The 13,871-nt window shown below is 31.5% G+C and overlaps 1 protein-coding gene across 1 annotated transcript; it reads right to left on the reverse strand.

The window, feature by feature from the left end:
- Positions 1-6,538: 6,538 nt before the first annotated feature.
- Positions 6,539-10,753, reverse strand: LOC148201772 (TSL-kinase interacting protein 1-like). Its single transcript, XM_088108873.1, has 10 exons — positions 10,532-10,753; positions 9,879-10,050; positions 9,683-9,768; positions 9,543-9,590; positions 9,307-9,416; positions 7,995-8,079; positions 7,627-7,902; positions 7,335-7,473; positions 7,098-7,246; positions 6,539-7,005 (listed from the first exon to the last, which is right to left on the reverse strand). The coding sequence occupies exons 2-10, from the start codon at positions 10,006-10,008 to the stop codon at positions 6,724-6,726; spliced, it is 1,305 nt and encodes a 434-aa protein (XP_087964999.1). The 5' UTR covers positions 10,009-10,050; positions 10,532-10,753; the 3' UTR covers positions 6,539-6,723.
- Between the last annotated feature and the right edge of the window lie 3,118 nt (positions 10,754-13,871).

The raw sequence follows: 13,871 nt of genomic DNA on the forward strand, positions 1-13,871 counted from the left end.
AATTACTTATAAAAAAACACCAAGGAATGATGTCAAAAAATGCATTTTTTGATGTCATTTGACTAATTTGACATCCGAATTAACCATTTCTGACAACAATTAACATCTAAAATGTCTAATGTCAAATGACGTTAAAGAAATGTACATGTACTTTCAGATGTTAAATTTTTTGCATTGCCATTTTCAATGATCCTACAAACTTTAGCGCTCTCCTACAAGTACAAGGACGTTCGAAAATGGACATATTTTGGGTTGAAAATACCGTCAAAACTCATTTTTGTACTAGTATTTATATAAGTTGTGTGTATTAATGTTTATGAAAGAGTGACTATTTCGTTAGAAATACTATGTGTATTTATATAATCAATATAGGTCATCGGCCTATGTTTTTATTAGAATAATATTTATCTGACGCATATAATAACACTATAATAAACAATAACAAAATAGTAAATAATAATCAACATACCAAACTATTCAAGATTTAATTATAATAGGTTAATATAACTCAAATAAATATAGATTTGAACAGTTCTATAATAAAGAGACTTAAACGGTCTTATTCAACTATACTTTTTAATATACCTATTGGGCCAAATAGAAATATATAAGAATATCTAAATTATTTGAATTTTTTTAAATATTTTCACTCTTTTACAAAAGTATAATCATATTAAAATAAATATTTATCATATCAACATATTGTAAACACGGTTTTATTAAATTAACATAATTTTTCAAATATTAAAAAACATTTAATATAAGTTATTTTTAACATTTTATATGAGTTTAAGAATTAATCGTAGATGTTATTGATGTAGAAAATAAATAATTTTTTAACATCAAATTTTAACCAATGTAAAAAGTAAGTTGTATAATATCAATTAGTATTGCTATTGATGTATGACACTAAAATGACACAAAAATATTCAATGTTGATATGTCTTTTCATATCATTTAAAAATAAAATTGATGTAAAATTGTAGATGTAAAATTGGTTATATGTTGTATCTAACCTTACATATTGATTTAAGTTTTAACTCATGCATGTGACATTTAGTTGCTTCCATTATGCATTTCTAACTTATAATTTAAATCAATGTCAAAATACATTTTACAAACAAATGAGTTGACATAGTGATGTGTTAGTATGGTTAAGAGACTAATGATATGGTTAAGAGACTAATGATATAGACATGAGTTTTACAATAACTTTGTGGTAAATGTGAAATAAAAACATTTTGTGAAACACAATAAAATAAACATATAGATATATTTTATAATGTAAAATATTATAACACTAATTACTTAACCAATTGAATCCGAATTATTTAAGCATAAGGTATTTTTAATTAGTACATCTCTTAGGTTAGTGTTTATGTATATATTTGTATACGGTTGAAAGATATACCTCACCGTTGTAGCTTTCATGTTTCCTAATTTTTGGGACACTTACTCCGCACACTTCGACTTCAGGTTGGGGGAAGATACCTTTTCGTTGTAGCCTTCCTGTCTTCTGATCTCTAGGACACCTATTCCACACACTTCGACTTTAGACTGAGGGAAGGTACTTGCAAGACACTGCGACGTTCAAGTTAGACATTGCTTAATGAACTTTTTCTCACAATTGAGTATTAGAATTCTGTAAAACATCCTTACTTTTATGGGGTAACCTTGTATTTATTAGTTATTTCATGAACCTTAAACTGTCACAGGTTCAATAAAAACGAACTTACCTTCTTAATTGTTATGTTATTTATTCAGGTATTATTTGCCCAAAGAGAGTTGCTCCCTCCACCACCACCAACCGCTCCCTGCACCACCCTATACCTAATTTGCCCTTCTATAAAACGGATGTCAACATTCGTTTCACTTTCAACGGATGTTGACATCCGTTTACATATTTTATATTTTACTTTATTATTTTTATTTAAAAAAAAACTTCAACGGATGTGGCACATCCGTTTAATAGACTTTTAAAAAGTTTTTTATTTATTATTTAAATAATAATATATAAATTAAATTAATAATAATTATTTTATTAAATAAAATAAAATTAATTTATAAATAATTAAATAATAATTTTAAAAAAATTAAATAATATTTCTATATTAATTTAAAATATAAAAAATTAAAAACTTAAAAGAAAAATTCAACAGATGTAGATGTGACACATCCGTTTTAATATATATATGTATACTTTTTTTTAATTATTATTTAAATAATAATAATAAATAAATTAAAATTAATAATAATTATTTTATTAAATAAAATAAAATTAATTCATAAATAATTAAGTAATAATTTTAAAATAATTAAATAATATTTATATATTAATTTAAAATAAAAAAATAAAACAACGAAAGTATTTGACTCAGTGCGACACGTCATCCACTTAGGTCGACACGGATGATGATCGACATACAAGACGCGACATCATGATCTAACGGTTAAGCAGTTACACACCTTGACTAAATAACGCCGCGAATCACGGCTATATATCATGGAAGTATTTGACTCAGTGTCAACACACGAGTTGACGGTTACAACTTCTAAACAATCAACTTCAGTAACTGACCGGATATTCAGGTAAACGGTTTTATTATGCTGATTTAAATATACAAAGCACACCAGAAAAAAGGTACGTTTTTCCCCTAAGAGAAAATTAAGAAAGATTTTTCTTATTCTAACAACACCCTTGTTGACTTGAGCGTCGGAGTGCCTTTGCAGGTACCCAGCCCGCCTTATCCAAAGGATCAGAGAAGAGAGAGAGAAAGAACAACACAGTGAAAGCGGTACAAGGAAGAAACAGAGCAAGTTTGTTAGGTTCGTATCTTGGTCTCCACACCCCTACTGCAACACTGGGACAATGATTGTGAGACTGCATTCAACACTGTCAAACACGTCCTAACCAGTCCTCCAGTTATGGCTCGACCGGACGAGGGATCCGACTTGCAGCTGTATATCTCAGCTTCCCAGCATGTCGTTAGTGCAGCCTTGGTACAGGAAGCACCCTCCCTCAAGTTAATATATTTTACCAGTCGTACATTGCAAGGGGCAGAGGAGCGATATTCTCGAATTGAGAAGTTCGCATTGGCCCTTCTCACTGCCTCTAGACGACTTCGCCCGTACTTCCAGAGCCATCAGGTGGTAGTCCGCACAGATCATCCCATAGCCAAGATCCTCCGCAAACCAGACTTGGCAGGAAGAATGGTCGCCTGGTCAGTCTACAAAAGCCTCTTCCCCATGAGGTATAGTGGTAACCTCGGGACATTCCGCCGTAGATGACGGCCCCGGCATATCGCCACCGATATCCTGCCCCCTTCCTTCCATTATCAACAGTAAGTACACTAAGACGAAAGAGATTTTAGGGTTACCTGGTGGATTCTCGTAGTAACGAAGGCAATGAAACTGAAGAAGAAACAATCTCGCTCGCAGTATACACTCTCAGTGTCTGCTCTTTTGCAAAAGTGAATAACCCTCTTCTGAATCGTGTTGAAGAAGCCAAAACGTTTAATCGTCAGACGCCGTAGGATTCATTTTAATCTAACGGCTACTAATTTGTGTCTCATCATTTCCCTAAGAGAGCGGGAAAACCCTAAATTTCGTAACGCCGCGCACAGCTGTCACATACGCCTCCTTGTTTCCTCCACGTCTCTTCGTTTTCTCCACGTCACCTCGTTTCCTCCAATAACACTCGAAAGTCCTTCGTAATTCTATCATCCGCTTACTCGGACTTGGGGGGCATGTACTATAGGAGGCTCAATCCTTCAACGACCGATTAGTGTAATCTAATGATATTATAGGACCATACGGTGTTGTCGACCACAAGGTGCTCGACAGTTGTAATGACATACGACCACATGGTGTCGTCGACCACTCGATCCTCGACAAATAAACAGTAATGTCGCGACAGGTAACGTTCACACGACACACGACAAGTCGCCTAGTCATGTCGACACATAGGACGATCGACATACAGGGCGCGATATCATAAAGTGCGGTTACAGATAAGCGGTTACACACGTTACACATAGTTAGCTAACCAACGCCGCGAATCACGGAAGTAATTGACTCAGTATCAACACACGATCTAGCAGTTACAACTTCTAGACAGTCAACTTCGATAACTGACCGGATTGTCAGGTAACGGTTTATTTTACTGTTTTAAATACACAGAGCAGATGAGAAAAAAGGTACGTTTTTCCCCTAAGAGAAAATTAAGAAAGATTTTCTTATTCTAACAACACCCCTGTTGACTTGAGCGTCGGAGTGCCTTTGCAGGTACCCAGCCCACCTTACTCAGAGGATCAGAGAAGAAAGAGAGAAAGAGAACATAGTGAAAGCAGCACAGAGAAGGAACAGAGCAAGGTTGTTAGGTTCGTATCTTGGCCTCCACACCCCTACTGAAACAAATAGTCATAAAACTTTCTTCGTATTATTGTTTTCAAACGTAACATAAATTTATTTGAGTAAAAAGCATGAGATTATAGTAACAACATTAACTACTATATTTTCCTAGGATCGCGATATTCCAACAACTATTTTTTAACACTTTTGACAACGTCACGTGTTGTATATTTATTGATTTGACTTAAAATAAATATTTTTTAAAAACCGTGGAAATGAAAGTCCGTGGAAAATCCTAAAATATTCTTTTATCTGTTTCATTGGGAACGAAAGTTCTGAAGATCTCAGTTTAATTAGCTAATACATAGAAAACATGCAGCGTTGTGAAATTGTTGTGAAAAAATGGTTGTCCACATACCATTTTCCATTTTCCTATACTATGTAGTTAACGAGAAGTATAAATTAATTTTTTTAAGATATTTTAACTTTTTGTTTATAATTATGTTTGTCGGTTTTGATGATATATTATGTAAGGAGATTGGATATTGCATGTATTAATCAGTATATCACATAGATCAATTAGTTATACTAAATGAATATTAACGTGTGATTCATATTAGTATCATAAACATAGTTTCAAACTTAGTGGATTGTAATTAGGTCTCTTCTAAAAGTAAAATATCATTCAAGACACTATAAATATGATGTTGATGTTCATATTTTTGCTCCAATGATATTTTTTTTTTCTTTATTTTTATTCTTTCAACTATTTTGATACCTAACACCTGAATTATACTTTCTATAAGGGAAAAATGCGTGTAAAATTTTTTTAGACGAAATTAATGATGGTGTACGAAAATTTTTATTGGTAAATAATTGTTCATTTAATTACCTACAATAACTAGTAATTATGGTTCTATTAATTCTTAGGGAGAAAATGGTACGAATTGCGGTTACGAACACTTGCATCCTATAGTATAGTTTGCGCAATCTAAACTTAGGCTTAGACGCACTTTGGCCTTGTCTATTTGGCTTCATATAAGAACATTTTTTAAAAACCTTTTTAAAAAATTAAGAATTTTAATATTAAAAGAATAAGTTAAATATATTATAGTCTTTATTTTTAAATATACAAAATTCCCTTTGAATATATAATATTTGTAGAAACATGTGAGAGCTAGATAGACCATTCATTTTCTTGCCCATGTGTTCCTATGCTCAGCCATGGAAAAATTTGTGCTCGTGATTTTGTTCTGAAAACGATTCTTTCTCATAACTATTCCTTTCTAGTTTTCATAATATTATGTTTCTCACCGTCATCTCATAATCCCATCTTTTGTACAGTTTTCCGAGTTAGTCTAAACTATTTTTTGATTGGTAAAAATTAATTCATTATAATTTGAAAATCGACTCATTTTCTCTCTCTTTAATACTATCATATTATATATACTACCCGGCTTAAGGTGTCAGGAATGTCAGGTAAGATTTCAACACGATTACAAAAAACAACTTATGCCCAGCATTTCTCACTAGATATTCTAAACATTTAGAAAACCCAAATAAAATATAATACAAAATAAAAAAATTAATGTCCCTGTTCTTTTTAGGTTCATTATCATAGGATGAAGCAGAATCAAACTACACTAAAAAAATGCCTTAGTAATCTTGTCAGGTGCATATCACGGGAAGGTAAAAAATTAAATAGTGATAACCAATTTAAAATATTTGCCATGTTGGTGATATTTTTTTCTCTAATTGATGTACGTATATGTCTGAGTATGTCCCATTATCCTATATTTTGGATATCAGGTGTTGAAATACCTGTCAGAGAGTCTGTGTTTTGTTGCATAAGCTGACTAAAGTATAGGCTATGGGTTTCTCAAAGTGAAGAAAGAGGAAATGACTTATTTTTTCTAGAAACATTAGTCACATTTACACTTTTATAAGTATGTCAAGTTTTGCACGTGAAAAATTTGATCACAATTTTGTCTATATATTACAACCAACGAATCAAAAGCTAGGAATTGAATATATTCAAATTATATTCTAAATATCCTATTTTTAGTCAATCCCATGCATTTTAATAAAATAGATCCACGAACCTTCCATGCTGTTTTCTTTTGTCATGAATGTTCTCAAAATCCCACAACGACTAAAAACACTCAATAAATACTTAAAAAAAACTGTCTTGAATAAAGAAGGTGAAGTAACTCAGTTGGCTTTCCATTTATAGCATTTATTGTAAGTAAAGATTCCTCAAAACATTTAGCTCATTTGTATAACAAATGGATTTTCACATTTTCTTTTATCTATCAATTATATTGCTAACATTGCAATCAAATCATCTGTCTCACATGTCTCTACTTATGAACTTCAAATATGACAATAAAGCAAGAGGGCAAGATAAAAGAGGTACCTTAAACGAAATATGGGTGGACTTCCAATCATTGCATAAATATCAGCTGCACTCAGAGTAGATTCCTGGGACCATCTCTGATAATTAAACAAATTTTCCCTTTGAACACCATAAGGAAAAAGCATTAATTCTCCAACTGCTATGCTAGAATGACCCCATTTACGGTTTAGATGTTCCAAAATTGAGGATATCTTCTTTCGAGTACTAAGTGTAAGCTCCAGGTGAGGATTATGCTTATCCTAAAAGGAAAAGAAACATATATATATAATAGTTTCCAAAAGCTCTGTCACATTGCTACAGTAAGATGGACATTGGTTTTCTTTATACTCACCACTTCCAATGCTCTTCGAGTGGGTTCATCGATTGGGAATAACTGGAGCTTAAGTTTCATACTATTCACATTGTTATCAACAAATTGATTTTGCGGACATGAGGGTAAAGATGGCAGGACATAATCAGTTGGATCAGAACACTTTTCTCCTGGAATTAAAATCAGAGTGAAGTTACAGAAGATCTGAGGAAGCCCTTGATGAAGCAAGGATAAGATTAAAAAAAGTGTGATAGCTACCTGGATTCTCCTGGTCTTGTTCAATCTCTCTAACAGTTGCAGCTCGCTCCAAATGCTCCGCAGCATCTGCAACTAAAGAAACGCCTGCAATTGCAGCCTTCTCCCATTTTCGATATGCAGCAGTTGAAATCATACCCGAGAGAGACAGAGAACATTTTTTTTATTGTAAAGGAAGTAAAATTATGATTTATGACTTTAAATATAAACTATCCAATAGTCATGAAGGAAAACTAATTCAAAACAGAAAACAGGTAAAAAATATCTTGAAGGGAACCGAAAAATAATCACCAGATTTCTTTCGTTGCCTTGTCGATTTCATGGTATTTGAATCTCCCTTAGTGTTACTCCGGCTAACACCCACGTTTATATTGCGCTTCATTGATGATTTTGAAGGTCCCAATTTTAAAATATTTTGACTATCAACAAGAACCAGTTTAACTGCACGGGCCTCGTTTCCTGATGCTCTACCCTGATTTGAGACTGTGGTAGGCACAGGAGGAAGACAATTCCCCCCCTGCAGGGGTCGCTTCCTTACATTCTTCTTTCGGTCCTTCAATAGTTGATGCTCCTTTGAGACAAAAAATATATATCAGCTCCAGAACATACAGAAGATATTAAAAATCAGAACTTCCCTGAAAAATATAAATAGCTTTCACTAACCAAGGCTTCTAAAAATATTTTAAATCTCCGGGGCTTCAGGTGAAGCTTTGAGGCTTTGCAGCTATACTTTTCCAATAAAGACCACCTGCGTCACAGGTAAAAGTGAGAAGATTTAACGCTGAAAACTCTCACAAAAATAGTAGTATATCCCCTACTCTTATTCAGGATATTACAATAATATGATAAAACTATAGCATGCACTGTCAATGGAGCAATTGACTCGTTCTAACAGAATCAGTGAGGGGATTGTAAGTTGACAAGAGGATTCAAAATATAGCCAGCTGACTACATGTTGGCAAGAGAACCAAGAGGAAAAAAGGATGAAAACAACAGGAAAGATAAGGAATTGGTTAGGTGGCTAGGAGGTTAGGAGAGAAAAAAGGGATGAAAACAACAGGAAAGGGAAAGTGGAAAGCCCTCTAATTCCCCTCGTTATTTCTTTTTCCAACATGCCTCTACAATTTTATCATTAAGCAGAGGGATACCTCTTGCATGAAGCTTAGTCTCATTGATTTCTATGGTTAATTCCAAATTTTTATAGACTTCCATAACATTTAACAAGTTTGACATCTCATGCAGCTAACAAGTATTAAGTGATGTGACAATACATCATTGGAGCTGTAAAACTCTTTTCACTTAGTATATAAAAGTAAAACTCAAATCAGAAATCCAACTAGTTATCTTTCAAGGTATTTACTTTTTTAACATTCCCATATTTCCAAAGCACAGGATGTCTTAGTGGTTACATTCCTAATATACCTTTCAGTCACTTGAGAAGAGTTGAACACAAGAAAACAAAGGGTACGCAAAAATGTAATAATCTCTCATCATTTAAATTTTGTATATTTACAGGAGACACTATGAGGAGGGTAAAAAACTAGATAATGGATCCAGACAATTTCAGTCTCAAAATCAACTATCATTCACCAAGTTATTAAACAGTCCAGTCTAATCTCAAATTAAAAAGGGTCTTTAAGCAGGGAAGTTGTGTAATTTTAAGCACGTTAGTGAAGAATTTCACCCCTTAATATTTTCCTACTACCAAAAGTGTTTACCCTTATGGTCTAGGCTTGACACATTTCAGTACCAGGGCATGTTCCGCTCCCATTATCAACCTGTTCTTTCCATTATTTTCCTATATATATACAATAAAATCAACTGAACTCCAGTTCTTCACCATTCTCCATCATAAGCCCTTGAAATATTTAATAGAAATAACTTCTTGGTGGACAAATATTCTAGTCTTACACACACGTGCACATACATGTATATAAAGCCATTTAACGAACAACCACTCCAAGTAAATTATTACCAGCGAAGCATTGCAGCATTAGTATCTTTAGAGTTTTTGGCATCCAAACATAGTCCTGGACCAAGAAGTTTGTTCATCCGCCTCACAAGCTGATAGTAATAATGCCTGACCTGCAAGTAAACCCCCACACATAGAGAAGAGTGAGAAAATTAAAACAATATTGTTCACAATAAACTAAACATAATGAATGGGAAAATGCAAAGGGATAAGAAGCCACATGGAGTTGTAACGGATACCTGATCTTTGTTTTTACTTTGTACACGGGAAGTGATTTTCTCAAAATTCTATAAACAATAATATTTCAATCAGCAATCATTATGATACCATGTGAAACAAGCCTAGTAAAGTTTAAATAATAACGCCAAAGATGACGTACCTTCCCAACTTGTCGCAATGCAGTGAAGAAACTCTCCTCCTCTTGTCGAGTCCATGCTGCCCACTGCCTGGTTGGTTTTTTTGTAGCTATATATGACACCAAACAAATTAATCTTTTAGCTTCCCATCTCAATAACTACACGTATCAAACTCAACTGCTCAGTAAATTAAAAATAGGAATGATGCACAGAACAGACCTGGCTGCTGAGGGATAACAGCATTTGCCACAGATGAGGAAACACCAGGATCCCCTTTTTGAACTGAGACAACAGGCTCTGGCTGAAATTGAGTATTTGAATCGTGAGAGATTTGCGCCTCAGCCTCCATTTTTTTCCTTTGTTTACATGCTCGTCTTTCTTATGTTGTAGTCTGAAGAGAGAAATGGTATACATTTACGTGATACAATCCTCTTGTATTTCAATTAGCACAACTGAGGAACATATATACATACAAAAGCATTACATAGGGATGGGTCCAAGCCCATATTCATAATGTATCTAACAAAGTTCGATTTCTTATTCAAATTTACCATATCATTCAATTTCATTGAAATTAAAATTATAAAGTACCAAAATCATGCCTCAACTTCAACGCAGGATCATAAGTTATGAGGAAAATGGATCACAATTATTGAATAAAGATACATATCATAACGCACAATGCAGGTTAAAAGCACCAAAAAGATAATAATTCACACTTCAATTAGTTTTCCAGACAGATATCATCAGCAGACATTTAAATGATGCGTAAATAACATTTTATTCAAATTACGTAAAACTGCCGAACAGGAATCGAGTATGTAACACGAGGACCATAATCAAATTGAAGCACAAGGAACGAAATATTTTACCTTGTGAGCCGATATCTCTCGATTTAATGAGTCTCCCAAACGGAACAACGAGGGAATTGCGAGATGCTGAGGGTGGAGGGTAGCGAATCGAAGGGAAATTGAAAATCTGCAAACCCTAACGCGATGTCGAATGATGATAGAAGAAACAAGATCGACGAAGCTGAATCTTCTGTTCTTCTAAATCTAAACGCTTCGTTTCCAGTCTTGCAATTTTTTTAAGAAAATATTACCAATAGTCCTTTATTCCCTTTTTATTACACTATGGTCCCTTATAAGAATTTTGAAATTTTGATGACTTTTAAATAATATTAAATAACTCTAAGTTATTGATAATATTAGTAGAGAAAAAAAACCATTGCATATAGTTTATGAAATAATTTTACAACTTATTCTAGGTCAAAAATATGTGATAACAATATACAAATGTTGAAAAGTCATAATTGTTGTATACATAACAATATAAAATTGTGTATTGTAATGTTATATACACTATTAAAAAATGTATTCTTATTTTGTTAGTCTTATAGGGTTATGTTAGTAATATGCTTATAAAAATGTGTTCTTAACATTTTTATTTAAATTTCGACAAGTCATTAATTAATCTTTTATTATTTTTTCAAAAATTTTAAACTCTTTAATTAGTATATTTTAGGTGTTTATTCCTTTAAGACTAAGTTAAAATTTATTAATACTTTTGTCATATTGGATCAGGGTTCTCTAATCACGTTAACTATCAATTATTTTTCTCACAAATTTAAAAAGAAGTAATGTAACCTTTGTTGTGGTCATATATGCTTATTGTTAGTTGTCACTGGATCAATGTTGTCACTTTAGATTAGATTAAAATACTTAATTATGAATTGAATTGTTTTAAAACATTAAAATACTATAAAAGTTAATTGTATTGCTATAACATTATATGTTGTAAAGATATTTAAAAACTCTTATTTTCTTATACTTTTACCTTTAAACTTTAAAAAAGTCGATAATTTTGTAAATATTGTGCTCTCTCATATGAAAAGAGATTGTGTTTGTAGAAGACACTTTGACTTTCAATAATAAATGTAATTAATTTATCACGAGTATTGTGTTTTTTATATTATGATTATGGGTTATCCCTTGAATGAATCTTAGTTCATAAGCTTAATTACCTTAATTAACTTTTATCATCGTGATAATTATACTTTAGATATGTTCTTTAATTAATTAGCTTTGACTTCTATTAATGATCTGGTCACCTAGACGTTGTCTTTGCAAATATGTTATCATCCAAGTCTGCATACATGTAGGCCAAGTACATCTCTTTCTAGGTGGCTAAGGTGTAGTCGAAAAAATGTACTACATCAGTTCCCTAAGCTTTATATGTTATATGTTAAAATCTTTATAGTGTCGTTATGATCCTTTGGTTGTTGTCGTCCTATAAGTATAGTAGTCCCCTAGCCTCAAGAAGCATAATGATAAAAAGACTTGAGTTTGTAGTTATTAAGGATGCCGAAGTTAATGGGACATTTTTGGAAAGTAAAAAGTTATGACCTTTGACGTTAGATTTGTGGAGATTTGATAGTTAGGATTGAAGAGGTGAGAGACAAAGAGTCTCTACAATTTGATCACTTACTCTAGCATTTTTTTCTCTATTGTCGATATATATTTCAAGAGTCTTCAATGTCTTAGTGTCGACTAGTATTCGATATATCTTCAAGTAGTTCTAATATGTTTGATAGGGATAACCTAGAGGCGAATAGTAGTGAGTAGTAAAAAAGGGAAAATCATTATCTTACACAACTTTATTTATTTTCCTTCCTTTCTCGCATCATTTTACAAACTCACGAATTAGAAAAGGAATCAAACTACCCAGCATTCATTTCTCTCCTCCTAACCATAATCACAACAAAGCACTGCCCATCATCTAATTCATTTATTAGTAAGGTTTTTCATAAATGGATATTCAGTTTGTCCTTGAAATTATTTAAAAAATAAATAAATTTTATTACTATTTCAATCTTTTATTTCTCAAAAGTCCATAAAATACTGTCAAAAAATCTTCAATTCAACTCGATTCAACTTTACATTCACCAAATTATTTTTGAAGCCTCAAACAAAATATCTACAAAAAAAAAATTAGTCTCCATATCCACTGAAAAACCATTGTATTGGTCTTAAAAGATTCTCCATTTCACTTCATTTACTATGTTAATTTTTCGTTTGATCAAATGTTATTGTTTTTTTTTAAGTTTAGTAACATTTTGAAATATCTTTATAGTGTGTGGATAAAAAGTTTTAAGAATGTAATTAAACTTTATAGAAAATTTAAATTTTTTATTACAAGATATGTTGTTTGGATAGAATTTCATTAAAATATCTGAATTATTTAAAATTAAATAATTTTAAATTTCCCTTATAAAGTAAGAATATTCTTCATATTTGCATATTGATGATTTTCTCTTCATATATTTCTTTGACTCGATTTTGGTTGGGATATTATTAGCTTAATTGAGACTAAAACATTGTTGATATGACTACTTTTTAATTTGTCAACTATGATTGTTTTGTAGATGTTAATAGAAGTTACCTTGTGATTTAAATTGTTTGAATGATTTTTTTTTATTTTGTTATAAACTATTGATATTTCTTCTTCCATTGGTTAGAATTTTTTCCACCAATATTGATAAGACTTTTTTTTATATGTGAATTAGATTTTTTTTTCTATTGACATCTATTGTGACTATTTTTATGTGGATGTATATGATGATATTTTTTATTGTTGACACATATTTTATTATTTATCAATAGTTTGGCAGGATTTTTTTTTCTAATGTTAACTTGAAAAATTTTAATCATGGATTGTTTCTTACTATTATAATCTGCGGAATTTTCAACATATATTCATCAAAAAGTTGAGAAAAAAAATCGCTTAATCATCAACATCATAAAAATAACCTTAATTGATGTCAACTTAAAACAATCACAGTTCAAGAAATTTTTTTGTAAATATAAATTTAAAAAACTTGACCAACTTTCATTGAAAAATAATATGAACCAATAATAACTAAAAAAAATCAGTGATGCAGAATTTTTGAATTATTTACAATTATTTCATATTTAAACATTTTTTTGCATTTGGTGGTAATTGACATTGTTTATTTAAATGAAAAAAAAAACACTAAATTTCAACAGTCTCATCCAAACCTTTTTTTTAAATACATAACTCGAATTCAATGTATTTAAATATTTTTAAAATTGTGAATATGTTAAAAAAACTAAAAATAAAAATAAAATGTTAACTATAAATTATGCTTTTAAATGTCAAATTAAAATTAAATGTTTTTAGCCGCTGCATTCA

Source organism: Vigna umbellata, chromosome 3, assembly GCF_029865625.1.
Source record: "Vigna umbellata cultivar VRB3 chromosome 3, Vumbellata_1.0, whole genome shotgun sequence".
Classification (NCBI taxonomy): Eukaryota; Viridiplantae; Streptophyta; class Magnoliopsida; order Fabales; family Fabaceae; genus Vigna; species Vigna umbellata.